At 39.2% G+C, this 15,539-nt stretch overlaps 1 protein-coding gene across 1 annotated transcript in view; it reads left to right on the forward strand.

The window, feature by feature from the left end:
- Nucleotides 1-601: 601 nt before the first annotated feature.
- LOC133616172 (immunoglobulin-like domain-containing receptor 1) overlaps nt 602-15,539 on the forward strand; it is a 38,499-nt gene continuing 23,561 nt past the window's right edge. Inside the window, exons 1-2 of the mRNA XM_061975317.2 lie at nt 602-712; nt 14,441-14,611. Coding sequence (XP_061831301.1) covers nt 655-712; nt 14,441-14,611 — 229 coding nt within the window. The 5' untranslated portion in view covers nt 602-654. The remainder of the gene's footprint in view (nt 713-14,440; nt 14,612-15,539) is intronic.

A 15,539-nucleotide genomic window follows, 5' to 3' on the forward strand; every position in this document is an offset into this window, starting at 1 on the left:
ATTACTGAAATAAATCAAGTTTTTCAAAATATTCTAATTTACTGGCTTTTACCTGTATATTCTACATTTAAGTGCAGTCAAGAAGGAACATATGCATATAATCATTTCATAATTAGCCTGGCCTGACATCTAGTGGTGAAAAAGTATATTAAAAATAAACAATTATTTTAAATTATTGCATTTAACATTCGTATGATAATATCAATACTACAATAAACTAATATACATACTTCCAATCAAAAATGTTAAATTATAAATCAAAAGTGACTTTATTGAAATGACACTTTTGACTTTGTGACGTCTAATAAAATTTAGAAAAATAATTCAATAATAAAATGAAATAATTTATACGAATAGAATGTCAACGTTTTGTGAGAAGGACATAGAATGCTATTGTTTGTGAAATAGTGAAATGAATGACGTAATTAGACGTGGAATGCATAAGGTAAGTTTCCGGTTACCTGCCGGTGACGTCACCGCGCAGGAAGATTTCACCTGTTTCGGGGCGTGGCCTGAGAAGAGACTTTCGTCCTCGCAAGATGATGACTTGCACTCCAGCTCGGCTTCTCCTCGACGGAAACTTTTAAACTTCTTTGGAGGTTTTTTTTGTTTTTTTGGGTGTAACATTAAGGATCCCGGAGTCACGTGACTGCGATGTCGTCCACGGCGCGGCGACTTTTAGCTTCCGCCGTCATCTTGTCGCTGCTAAAAGGTACTTTTCCCAAACCAAAAACCGTCTTTTTGTCCTCCAATTACTGTTTTAATGTGGATTTATTTCATAAAGTGAAGATTTAAGTGCTGCTTTTTAGCGACTTTAAGGTGTTTGCCGGTGAGGTCACGTGATGAATGGGTTAGTAACTTTGTATCATTTTGACATTTTTAACCCGGTTTTCGTTAAAAGATAATGTTTTTATTAGCAACCACAATGTTGTCAAAGTGTTCCACTTTGCTTTTTAGACGCCGAAGATGATTTAGTTTCATGTCCGCAAACATTCATATTTGTAGCTAGTTTCACTTCCGGTGTGACACACCTGTTTTTCAGGTTAGATCACTTTGACTCTCACTCTTGTTTAAACAACAACATTCTTACCAAACTCTCATGTAGTGACCCACTTGTTATACTTCATATTAATAATAAGTCATGTGATCACAAACATGTGCATTCATCACGTCACATGTTTTATTACTATTTTATTTTTTTAACTTTCATTTATTTTCAGCTATTTCTACCGTGGCTTTATTAGGGCTGTATTGATTAGTCAATTAAAACGATTCATTTGATTTAAAAAAAAAAAAAAAAAAAGCCCTTCGATTTATACAATTTTGCTTTGATTCATCTTTTAATTACTGTAACCAATACAAATCAAATAAAAGGTCAAATAATGTTTTAAAAAAAAAAAAAGGTCAAAGAAGATATACAAAAAGGTGAATAAAAAATAAAAATACATTTAAAAAAGCAAAAATAGAAGGTAAATAAAAGGTAAACAGAAGATAATGAAGCAAATGGGAACCAGAAAATATTTTGTTTATTTCAACCGTTTTCCCTCAAATACACATGGAGACTATAAAGTGTGTTTTATCCCATTAATCGAACAAAGTCATCGATAAATTACTCGATTACTGTAGAGGCTTTCTCAGGAAACAGAGTGGACCGACACCAGCAGATGACATGGCACCCCAAACCATCACCCAACCATGCAAATTTTGCATTTCCTTTGGAAATCGAGGTCCCAGAGTCTGGAGGAAGACAGGAGAGGCACAGGATCCACGTTGCCTGAAGTCTAGTGTAAAGTTTCCACCATCAGTGATGGTTTGGGGTGCCATGTCATCTGCTGGTGTCGGTCCACTCTGTTTCCTGAGATCCAGGGTCAACGCAGCCGTCTACCAGCAAGTTTTAGAGCACTTCATGCTTCCTGCTGCTGACCTGCTCTATGGAGATGGAGATTTCAAGTTCCAACAGGACTTGGCGCCTGCACACAGCGCAAAATCTACCCGTGCCTGGTTTACGGACCGTGGTATTTCTGTTCTAAATTGGCCCGCCAACTCCCCTGACCTTAGCCCCATAGAAAATCTGTGGGGTATTGTGAAAAGGAAGATGCAGAATGCCAGACCCAAAAACGCAGAAGAGTTGAAGGCCACTATCAGAGCAACCTGGGCTCTCATAACACCTGAGCAGTGCCAGAAACTCATCGACTCCATGCCACGCCGCATTAACGCAGTAATTGAGGCAAAAGGAGCTCCAACCAAGTATTGAGTATTGTACATGCTCATATTTTTCATTTTCATACTTTTCAGTTGGCCAACATTTCTAAAAATCCCTTTTTTGTATTAGCCTTAAGTAATATTCTAATTTTCTGACACACGGAATTTTGGATTTTCATTTGTTGCCACTTCAAATCATCAAAATTAAATGAAATAAACATTTGAATGCATCAGTCTGTGTGCAATGAATAAATATAATGTACAAGTTACACCTTTTGAATGCAATTACTGAAATAAATCAAGTTTTTCAAAATATTCTAATTTACTGGCTTTTACCTGTATGTATATACAGTATAGGTATATATATATGTATATAAAGGTGTATATACAGTATAGGCGTAATATGATCAAACTTTCTTGTTCTTGTCAAAAGTCTAGCAGCCGCATTTTGTACCAACTGTAATCTTTTAATGCTAGACATAGGGAGACCCCAAAATAATACGTTACAGTAGTCGAGACGAGACGTAACGAAGGCATGAATAATGATCTCAGCGTCGCTAGTGGATAAAATAGAACGAATTTTAGCGATATTACGGAGATGAAAGAAGGCCGTTTTAGTAACACTCTTAATGTGTGATTCAAAGGAGAGAGTTGGGTGGAAGATAATACCCAGATTCTTTACTGATTCGCCTTGTGTAATTGTTTGGTTGTCAAATGTTAAGGTGGTATTATTAAATAAATGTCGGTGTTTAGCAGGACCAATAATCAGTATTTGAAAACTTTGTTCATATATAAGGCGCGGCGCATAGAATAGAGGCTGGGGTTACGTTATGCATCCATGAGATGGAGCTGCGCTGAAGGGAATGTCAACAAAACAGTCAGACTTTATTAATAGATTACAAACCAGTTCACTCCCAAAATGAATAAACAGCTGTTTTATTATTTCCCCCGGGGTAAAGTCAGTGACGTGGTATTTAGTTTATCTTTTAACAACATGTAGTGCAACATTTATATCACATAGTGGAGGGGAACTTTTCCCTGATTGAATAAACAGGTCAAAAACAGTCTGATACTCCATCCATCCATCCATCCATCTTCTTCCGCTTATCCGAGGTCGGGTCGCGGGGGCAGCAGCCTAAGCAGGGAAGCCCAGACTTCCCTCTCCCCAGCCACTTCGTCCAGCTCTTCCTGTGGGACCCCGAGGCGTTCCCAGGCCAGCCGGGAGACATAGTCTTCCCAACGTGTCCTGGGTCTTCCCCGCGGCCTCCTACCGGTCGGACGTGCCCTAAACACCTCCCTAGGGAGGCGTTCGGGTGGCATCCTGACCAGATGCCCGAACCACCTCATCTGGCTCCTCTCCATGTGGAGGAGCAGCGGCTTTACTTTGAGCTCCCCCCGGATGACAGAGCTTCTCACCCTATCTCTAAGGGAGAGACCCGCCACTCGGCGGAGGAAACTCATTTGGGCCGCTTGTACCCGTGATCTTGTCCTTTCGGTCATGACCCAAAGCTCATGACCATAGGTGAGGATGGGAACGTAGATCAACCGGTAAATTGAGAGCTTTGCCTTCCGGCTCAGCTCCTTCTTCACCACAACGGATCGATACAGCGTCCGCATTACTGAAGACGCCGCACCGATCCGCCTGTCGATCTCACGATCCACTCTTCCCTCACTCGTGAACAAGACTCCGAGGTACTTGAACTCCTCCACTTGGGGCAAGATCTCCTCCCCAACCCAAAGATGGCACTCCACCCTTTTCCGGGCGAGAACCATGGACTTGGAGGTGCTGATTCTCATCCCAGTTGCTTCACACTCAGCTGCGAACCGATCCAGTGAGAGCTGAAGATCCTGGTCAGTTGAAGTCATCAGGACCACATCATCTGCAAAAAGCAGAGACCTAATCCTGCAGCCACCAAACCAGATCCCCTTAACGCCTTGACTGCGCCTAGAAATTCTGTCCATAAAGGTTATGAACAGAATGGGTGACAAAGGGCAGCCTTGGCGGAGTCCAACCCTCACTGGAAACGTGTCCGACTTACTGCCGGCAATGCGGACCAAGCTCTGACACTGATCATACAGGGAGCGGACCGCCACAATCAGACAGTCCGATACCCCATACTCTCTGAGCACTCCCCACAGGACTTCCCGAGGGACACGGTCGAATGCCTTCTCCAAGTCCACAAAGCACATGTAGACTGGTTGGGCAAACTCCCATGCACCCTCAAGGACCCTGCCGAGAGTATAGAGCTGGTCCACAGTTCCACGACCAGGACGAAAACCACACTGTTCCTCCTGAATCCGAGGTTGGACTATCCGGCGCAGCCTCCTCTCCAGTACACCTGAATAGACCTTACCGGGAAGGCTGAGGAGTGTGATCCCACGATAGTTAGAACACACCCTCCGGTTCCCCTTCTTAAAGAGAGGAACCACCACCCCGGTCTGCCAATCCAGAGGTACCGCCCCCGATGTCCACGCGATGCTGCAGAGTCTTGTCAACCAAGACAGCCCCACAACATCCAGAGCCTTAAGGAACTCCGGGCGGCTCTCATCCACCCCCGGGGCCTTGCCACCGAGGAGCTTTTTAACTACCTCAGCAACCTCAGCCCCAGAAATAGGAGAGCCCACCACAGACTCCCCAGGCACTGCTTCCGGTATAACATGTAGTGCAACATTTATATCACATAGTGGAGGGGAACTTTTAAACCGGTAAGAAACAGTCTGATACTGTTACGCTAAATCAAAGGTTAGTGCAATCACAATATAGTAACACTCCAAATAGTGCAGAGCAATAACAATATCTCAATAACTCAACATTACGTCTTTTCATGAACCGAAAGCACCAAGAAGCACCGCCTTTAAATTCATTGATGATACGTTCTAGGGCTGTGAATCTTTGGGTGTCCCACGATTCCATTCAATATCCATTCTTGGGGTCACGATTCGATTCAAAATCGATTTTTTTTTTCAATTCAACACGATTCTCAATTCAAAAACGATATAATCCTGATTCAAAAGGATTGTCTATTCATTCAATAAATAGGATTTCAGCAGGATCTACCCCAGTCTGCTGACATGCAAGCAGAGTCAAAAGCTTGTAAAGGACAATGTTTTATCAACTGATTGCAATACACATATATATATATACAGTATATAATTTGTATTTATTTATTTTGCCGTTTTTGTGTACATGTTAAAGGTGTTTTAATGAATATACATGCATGTTTAACACATATAGATTCCTTTCTTTCACGAAGACAAGAATATAAGTTGGTGTATTACCTGATTCTGATGACTTGCATTGATTGTAATCAGACAGTAGTGATGATAACGTCCACGTTTTCAAATGGAGGAGAAAAAAAAGTTCCTCCTTTCTGTCTAATACAGGGGTCGGCAACCCAAAATGTTGAAAGAGCCATATTGGACCAAAAATACAAAAACAAATCTGTCTGGAGCCGCAAAAAATTAAAAGCCATTTTACATACAGATAGTGTGTCATGAGATATAAATTGAATTAATATGACTTAAAGGAAACTAAATGAGCTCAAATATAGCTACAATTGAGGCATAATGATGCAATATGTACATATAGCTAGCCTAAATAGCATGTTAGCATCGATTAGCTCGCAGTCATGCAGTGACCAAATATGTCTGATTAGCACTCCACACAAGTCAATAACATCAACAAAACTCACCTTTGTGGATTCATGCACAACGTTAACAGTTTGGTGGACAACATGAGACAGAAAAAGAAGTGGCATAAAACACGTCCTAGAAAGTCGCAGAAAAATATACATGTAAACAAACTACGGTGAGTCCAAGGACTGCCAAAATTAGTAGGACAAAACGGCGCTCGCCAAATACTCAAATCAGTGAAGCATGTTTAATATAAACAGTGTGCTTTATAACAATTAGGGAGGTTTGTGTCATGTTTGTCCTCCTACAGAAACCATATTAAAACAAAAAAATTTTTTTTTTCCCCTCAACTTTTTCCATTTTTCATACATTTTTGAAAAAGCTCCAGAGAGCCACTAGGGCGGCGCTTAAGAGCCGCATGCGGCTCTAGAGACGCGGGTTGCCGACCCCTGGTCTAATACCACATGAAAGTGGTTGGTTTTTGGCTTCTTATTTGTCCAGCTTCCATATTCGTTTTTTATACACTTTACAAGAAATACATTAGCGGCAAACTCCATAGCTTGCTAGCTTGTTTGCGCTGGCTTTCGGAGACTCTTATTTTGAAAGCGCAGGTGCGATGGAGCGGCACTTTTATTGTGAAGACAGGAACTGTGCAGTCAGTCTTTAGGCTTTTGACGGGATGTACGGTTGAAATAAAAAAGGGTCTTTTTTTCCTTCACACTTTTGATTGATTGATTGGAACTTGTATTAGTAGATTGCACAGTACAGTACATATTCCGTACAATTGACCACTAAATGGTAACACCCCAATAAGTTTTCCAACTTGTTTAAGTCAGGTCATGTGACCGCCTGGCTCTGTTTGATTGGTCCAACGTCACCAGTGACTGCATCTGATTGGTGGAACGGAGTGAACGTCACCAGTGACTGTATTTGTTGAAACGCAGGCACTATGAAGGTCTGTCTGACAGACCAAAACAAACAAAGCGTGCATTAACAGATTGATAAAAATTAGTAGCGAGCTGAATGTAGATAAAAGTAGCGGAGTAAAAGTAGCATTTCTTCTCTATAAATATACTTAAGTAAAAGTAAAAGTACGTTGCATTAAAACTACTCTTAGAAGTACAATTTATACCAAAAGTTACTCAAGTAGATGTAACGGAGTAAATGTAGCGCGTTACTACCCACCTCTGGTCACGTCATACGTCACATACGTATGTATACGTCCTCTCCCAGCAGAGAGCGAGGTAGCGGCATGGCTAACGTTAGCTGTGATGCTAGCGCAGCCGCTAAGGTGCGCGCCTGCTCAAGCGTCCTCTGCGCACGGCAAATCTATGCCACGCACAAAATCAAATAAAAAAATAAGCGCATAACAATTTTCGACACACGGACACGACAGAGACAACAGTTTTCGTCATCATTGTTCAAATATTGTGACGTCTGTCGAGACGCTTATCTCCATTCGGTGCCACACGTCCACACCATCAAAATGGCAAAAATGTCCACATCAACACCGTATGAAAAAATTAGTGATTTTTTTAGTTGTGATTTCCTTCTCTGCATGAAAGTTTAAAAGTAGCATATATTAATGCAGTATGAAGAAGAATGTTTTAATGTAGACATGCAAGCCTTGAAAGAAAATGTTGAAAATCAAGACTACATTTCCTGCAAATGGGTGCATTTCTACCCTATATTTTAACTTTAGATTTATTCTTATATCAAACTCTTTTGGCTGTCTTTTTGACACTTACCCTCCACACCCTGGATTATAAATAATGTAAATAATTCAATGTGATTATCTTGTGTGATGACTGTATTATGATGATAGTATATATCTGATAGTATATATCTGTATCATGAATCAATTTAAGTGGACCCCGTCTTAAACAAGTGTAAAAACTTATTGGGGTGTTACCATTTAGTGGTCAATTGTACGGAATATGTACTTCACTGTGCAACCTACTAATAAAAGTCTCAATCAATCAAAACACATAGAATCATCATACTGCTGTGATTATATGCATCAAGTGTTCATTCAAGGCTAAGGCAAAATATCGAGATATATATCGTGTATCGCAATATGGCCTTAAAATATGGCAATATTAAAAAAAGGCCATATCGCCCAGCCCTAGTTCAATGATGCCATTTCTGTTTGTCATGTATAATTTTGTCTATTTTGTGTTTATCCTTGAATAAACAGGTCAGTTTCTTGTTACCAACCATTGTGTATTATTCAAACTCCCCTAATTCAGCTGGCTAGTTGTTATCAAGAGTACTAAAACCCTTTTCAACATGATTCTGACAACTAAGTAGGCTAAATAACTTTAAACTTTAATACATGCTCGGATAGGCCAGTATCGGTCAGTATCGGTATCGGTCAGTATCGGTATCGGATCGGAAATGCAAAAACAATATCGGTATCGGATCGGAAGTGCAAAAACCTGGATCGGGACATCCCTACACGAGTCCATTCAATATCCATTCTTGGGGTCACGATTCGATTCAAAATCGATTTTTTTTTTTTTCAATTCAACGCGATTCTCGATTCAAAAACGATTTTTTTTCCCGATTTAAAAGGATTGTCTATTCATTCAATAAATAGGATTTCAGCAGGATCTACCCCAGTCTGATGACATGCAAGCAGAGTAAAAAGCTTGTAAAGGACAATGTTTTATCAACTGATTGCAATAATGTACATTTGTTTCAACTATTAAATGAAGCAAAAATATGACTTATTTTATCTTTGTGAAAATATTGGACACAGTGTGTTGTCAAGCTTATGAGATGCGACGTAAGCGCGCTTCTTCTTCTTCTACGGGGGAAATGAAGTCGGCGGCTGCTCACCGTAGTTGCGAGACCTGTCAATATTGGTCCATATATAAGACGTACCGGATTATAAAACGCACTGTCAGCTTTTGAGAAAATGTGAGGTTTTTAGGTGCGCCTTATAGTGCGGTAATACTTTTATCAGGTGTTGAGCAAAAAAAAAAGTGGAACATTTAAAAGATGTTTGTGTTTCATATTCTGACGGTAAAATTGCATTAGTGTCAAAAAATACTTGGTTCTTTTTGAGGTTGATGGAAATGATTTAGAATAGAATAGAATGCCTTTTATTGTCATTATACATTGAAATTCAAACCAAGTCATTTACTGTAATTAATCAGGAAACAAATATCTGCAGCAAAAAACAAATACGGAATTTAAGGCTGTGCAAGAATCCTGCTGCATATAATACATCATATTAATAATAATAATAATAATAATAATAATAACTGGGATTTATATAGCGCTTTTCTAAGTACCCAAAGTTGCTTTACATGTAATAATAATAATGTAATAAGCAGTTAACTCCTCATTAATCACAAAGGTGTATTGCACCAATCATGTACAGTTGCAGATTCAACTTTTTATTTACTTTTTTAAATTATTATTAACTTTAGCAACGAACGGTTACCCGAAAAGTGGTGTGGGTTTTTATTAGTGCTGCTATGATTGATGGATTCATTTGATTAAACGCTTTGATTTATAACAGTTTGCTTTGATTGTTAGTTTAATGAGTGTAACTATCGAACATTCATCAAATAAAAGAAGGAAAAACAAAATAGAAGGTGTAATAAAGTAAAAATCGGTAAATAGCAGGTACAAACCCCGTTTCCATATGAGTTGGGAAATGGTGTTAGATGTAAATATAAACGGAATACAATGATTTGCAAATCATTTTCAACCCATATTCAGTTGAATATGCTACAAAGACAACATATTTGATTTGATGTTTTTTTTTTGCAAATAATAATTACTTAGAATTTCATGGCTGCAACACGTGCCAAAGTAGTTGGGAAAGGGCATGTTCACCACTGTGTTACATGGCCTTTCCTTGTAACAACACTCGGTAAAGGTTTGGGAACTGAGGAGACACATTTTTGAAGCTTCTCAGGTGGAATTCTTTCCCATTCTTGCTTGATGTACAGCTTAAGTTGTTCAACAGTCCGGGGGTCTCCGTTGTGCTATTTTAGGCTTCATAATGTTTCAATGGGAGACAGGTCTGGACTACAGGCAGGCCAGTCTAGTACCCGCACTCTTTTACTATGAAGCCACGTTGATGTAACACGTGGCTTGGCATTGTCTTGCTGAAATAAGCAGGGGCGTCCATGATGGCAACATATGTTGCTCCAAAAGCTGTATGTACCTTTCAGCATTAATGGTGCCTTCACAGATGTGTAAGTTACCCATGTCTTGGCCACTAATACACCCCCATACCATCACACATGCTGCCTTTTACACTTTGACCCTAGAACAATCCGGATGGTTCTTTTCCTCTTTGGTCCGGAGGACACGACGTCCACAGTTTCCAACAACAATTTGAAATGTGGACTCGTCAGACCACAGAACACTTTTCCACTTTGTATCAGTCCATCTTAGATGAGCTCAGGCCCAGCGAAGCCGACGGCGTCTCTGGGCGTTGTTGATAAACGGTTTTCGCCTTGCATAGGAGAGTTTTTTAACTTGCACTTACAGATGTAGCGACCAACTGTAGTTACTGACAGTGGGTTTCTGAAGTGTTCCTGAGCCCATGTGGTGATATCCTTTACACACTGATGTCGCTTGTTGATGCAGTACAGCCTGAGGGATGGAAGGTCACGGGCTTAGCTGCTTACGTGCAGTGATTTCTCCACATTCTCTGAACCCTTTGATGATATTATGGACCGTAGATCCCTAAATTCCTTGCAATAGCTGGTTGAGAAAGGTTGTTCTTAAACTGTTCAACAATTTGCTCACGCATTTGTTGACAAAGTGGTGACCCTCGCCCCATCCTTGTTTGTGAATGACTGAGCATTTCATGGAATCTACTTTTATACCCAATCATGGCACCCACCTGTTCCCAATTAGCCTGCACACCTGTGGGATGTTCCAAATAAGTCTTTGATGAGCATTCCTCAACTTTATCAGTATTTATTGCCACCTTTCCCAACTTCTTTGTCACGTGTTGCTGGCATCAAAGTCTAAAGTTAATGATTATTTGCAAAAAAAAAAAATGTTTATGAGTTTGAACATCAAATATGTTGTCTTTGTAGCATATTCAACTGAATATGGCTTGAAAATGATTTGCAAATCATTGTATTCCGTTTATATTTACATCTAACACAATTTCCCAACTCATATGGAAACGGGGTTTGTATGTATGTATATATATATATATATATATATATATATATATATACAGTATATATATATATATATATATATATATATATATGGGTAAACATTTTTTTTTAAAGTTAAAAAAAGTTAAAAAAAAGTTAAAAAAAAGTTAAAAAAAAGTTAAAAAAAAGTTAAAAAAAAGTTTAAAAAAAAGTTAAAAAAAAGTTAAAAATATTTAAAAAATTAAAAAATATTTTAAATTTTTTTTTTAATTTTTAAAAAAATTTAAAAAATTTCAAAAAAATTTTAAAAAACTTTAAAAAAATTAAAAAATTAAAAAAAAATGTTTTAAGTTAAAACATGATTTTCAAGGTAAAAAATGATTTTCAAGGTAAAAAAAAATTTTCAAGGTAAAATTTTTTTTTCAAGGTAAAAAATGATTTTCAAGTTACAAAAAAATTTTCAAGGTAAAATTTTTTTTTCCAGGTAAATTTTTTTTTTCAAGGTAAAAAATGATTTTCAAGGTACAAAAAAATTTTCAAGGTAAAATTTTTTTTTCAAGGTAAATTTTTTTTTTCAAGGTAAAAAATGATTTTCAAGGTACAAAAAAATGAAAATAAACTTAAAAAAATTTTAAAAATTAAAAAAAAATGTTTTAAATTAAAACATGATTTTAGGGTTAGGGTTAGGGTTAGGGTTAGGGGTTAGGGTTAGGGTTAAGATTAGGGTTAGGGTTAGGGTAAAAAAATTTTTAAAAAGTTAAAAAAAAAAAAAGTTAAAAAGTTAAAAAAAGTTTAAAATATTTAAAAAACTTAAAAAAAATAAAATATAAATAAAAAAATTTAAACAATTTTGTAAAATTTTTAAAATTTTTACAAAAATAAAAATAAAAATTAAAAAAAATTAAAAAATTAAAAAAAAATGTTTTAAGTTAAAACATGATTTTCAAGGTAAAAAATGATTTTCAAGGTAAAAAAAAATTTGTATCAGTCCATCTTAGATGAGCTCAGGCCCAGCGAAGCCGACGGCGTTTCTGGGTGTTGTTGATAAACGGTTTCCGCCTTGCATAGGAGAGTTTTAACTCGCACTTACAGATGTAGCGACCAACTGTAGTTACTGACAGTGGGTTTCTGAAGTGTTCCTGAGCCCATGTGGTGATATCCTTTACACACTGATGTCGCTTGTTGATGCAGTACAGCCTGAGGGATGGAAGGTCACGGGCTTAGCTGCTTACGTGCAGTGATTTCTCCACATTCTCTGAACCCTTTGATGATATTATGGACCGTAGATCCCTAAATTCCTTGCAATAGCTGGTTGAGAAAGGTTGTTCTTAAACTGTTCAACAATTTGCTCACGCATTTGTTGACAAAGTGGTGACCCTCGCCCCATCCTTGTTTGTGAATGACTGAGCATTTCATGGAATCTACTTTTATACCCAATCATGGCACCCACCTGTTCCCAATTAGCCTGCACACCTGTGGGATGTTCCAAATAAGTGTTTGATGAGCATTCCTCAACTTTATCAGTATTTATTGCCACCTTTCCCAACTTCTTTGTCACGTGTTGCTGCCATCAAAGTCTAAAGTTAATGATTATTTGCAAAAGAAATAATGTTTATGAGTTTGAACATCAAATATGTTGTCTTTGTAGCATATTCAACTGAATATGGCTTGAAAAGGATTTGCAAATCATTGTATTCCGTTTATATTTACATCTAACACCATTTCCCAACTCATATGGAAACGGGGTTTGTAAAAGAAAGGTAAAAGAAGGTGAATAGAAGATAAAGAAAGCTAAAAAAAAAAAAAAAAAAAGGTAATGAAGTTTATGGCAATCAGAAAAATATTGTTTCCCTCCAATGCACATTGAGACTATAAAGTGTGTTTTATCCCATTTATGGAACAAACTAACCGATAGATTATTATAGTAATTGGTAGCTGCAACCCAAGTTTTCATAAGGTCAATGCAAAAATTGTCTTAAAAAAAAAACCCAGACAAAACTTGAGATAATACTTTTATGGGTTTTGAGCAAATAAATGAAGTACATTGAAGTCCATCCATCCATCCATCTTCTTCCGCTTATCCGAGGTCGGGTCGCGGGGGCAGCAGCCTAAGCAGGGAAGCCCAGACTTCCCTCTCCCCAGCCACTTGGTCCAGCTCCTCCCGGGGGACCCCGAGGCCTTCCCAGGCCAGCCGGGAGACATAGTCTTCCCAACGTGTCCTGGGTCTTCCCCGTGGCCTCCTACCGGTCGGACATGCCCTAAACACCTCCTTAGGGAGGCGCTCGGGTGGCATCCTGACCAGATGCCCGAACCACCTCATCTGGCTCCTCTCCATGTGGAGGAGCAGCGGCTTTACTTTGAGCTCCCCCCGGATGACAGAGCTTCTCACCCTATCTCTAAGGGAGAGCCCCGCCACCCGGCGGAGGAAACTCATTTGGGCCGCTTGTACCCGTGATCTTGTCCTTTCGGTCATGACCCAAAGCTCATGACCATAGGTGAGGATGGGAACGTAGATCGACCGGTAAATTGAGAGCTTTGCCTTCCGGCTCAGCTCCTTCTTCACCACAACGGATCGATACAGCGTCCGCATTACTGAATACGCCGCACCGATCCGCCTGTCGATCTCACCATCCACTCTTCCCTCACTCGTGAACAAGACTTTGAGGTACTTGAACTCCTCCACTTGGGGCAAGATCTCCTCCCCAACCCGGAGATGGCACTCCACCCTTTTCCGGGCGAGAACCATGGACTCGGACTTGGAGGTGCTGATTCTCATCCCAGTCGCTTCACACTCCGCTGCGAACCGGTCCAGTGAGAGCTGAAGATCCTGGCCAGATGAAGCCATCAGGACCACATCATGTTTAAAAAGCAGAGACCTAATCCTGCAGCCACCAAACCAGATCCCCTCAACGCCTTGACTGCGCCTAGAAATTCTGTCCATAAAAGTTCAGAACAGAATGGGTGACAAAGGGCAGCCTTGGCGGAGTCCAACCCTCACTGGAAACGTGTCCGACTTACTGCCGGCAATGCGGACCAAGCTCTGACACTGATCATACAGGGAGCGGACCGCCACAATCAGACAGTCCGATACCCCATACTCTCTGAGCACTCCCCACAGGACTTCCCGAGGGACACGGTCGAATGCCTTCTCCAAGTCCACAAAACACATGTAGACTGGTTGGGCAAACTCCCATGCACCCTCAAGGACCCTGCCCAGAGTATAGAGCTGGTCCACAGTTCCACGACCAGGACGAAAACCACACTGTTCCTCCTGAATCCGAGGTTCGACTATCCGGCGTAGCCTCCTCTCCAGTACACCTGAATAGACCTTACATTGAAGTAAAACATAAAAAATAGCATTGTGTCAAAATATCGGGTTCTTTTCTTTTTTTTTACTAAGCAGTGTGATTAATCAGAATGAAAGTCAATTTTAAAGTGTGATTCTAACTATTGCGTAACTCCTGCAGCGTCCAGGTGCATCCAGGTGATCGTCTCCCAGCAGGACCGCAGCACCTTCCTCTTCGGCTCCGTCATCCTGCGCTGTGACTATTCCACCTCTGCTAACCCCCAAGATGTCCTGCTCACCTGGAGGTTCAAGTCCTTCTGCAAGGACCCGGTGCTGGAGTACTACTCCACATGTAAGGAAATAACGGCTGTGTAACATTTATTTGCCAATTTAACTATGCAAAGGATTTTTTGTTATGCAGTCATTATTTAAACATCATTAATATATTGATAATTATTAAACATTTTTATGACTTATGGAAAATAAAGAGCAGGCCTTCTTCTGATTATAATCCCTCAGCTATCAAGGCAGAAAGGAAATGTCAACACAAACATGGAAAACACTCCAAAATAGTAAAATTACATTGAAGACTTAACAATAAGATCTTAAAAATAAGAATATGTAAGAAATGCATACTTGCCAACCCTCCCGGATTTTCCGGGAGACTCCCGAAATTCAGCGCCTCTCCCGAAAACCTCCCGGGACAAATTTTCCCCCGGAAATCTCCCGAAATTCAGGCGGACTCAGGTCCTCCACAATATAAAAAAAACATACCTGCCCAATCACGTTATAACTGTAGAATGATGGAGGGCGAGTTCTTGGTTTCTTATGTGGGTTTATTGTTAGGCAGTTTCATTAACGTCCTCCCAGCGCGGCAACAACACACAACAACAGCAGTCACTTTTTTGTATACCGTAAAGCAGTTCGTCTGCCGTAAACAGCAATGTTGTGACACTCTTAAACAGGACAATACTGCCATCTAGTGCATATGTGTGTGTATATATGTAAATAAATGAACACTGAAATTCAAGTATTTATTTTTTATATATATATATATATATATATATATATATATATATATATATATATATATATATATATATATATATATATAATAAAATACATATATGTATATATATATATATATATATATATATATATATATATATATATATATATTTACAGCTAGAATTCACTGAACGTCAAGTATTTCTTATGTATATATATATATATATATATATATATATATATATGTGAAATACTTGATTTGGTGAATTCTA

Source organism: Nerophis lumbriciformis, linkage group LG15 (genome assembly GCF_033978685.3).
Source record: "Nerophis lumbriciformis linkage group LG15, RoL_Nlum_v2.1, whole genome shotgun sequence".
Taxonomy (NCBI): Eukaryota; Metazoa; Chordata; class Actinopteri; order Syngnathiformes; family Syngnathidae; genus Nerophis; species Nerophis lumbriciformis.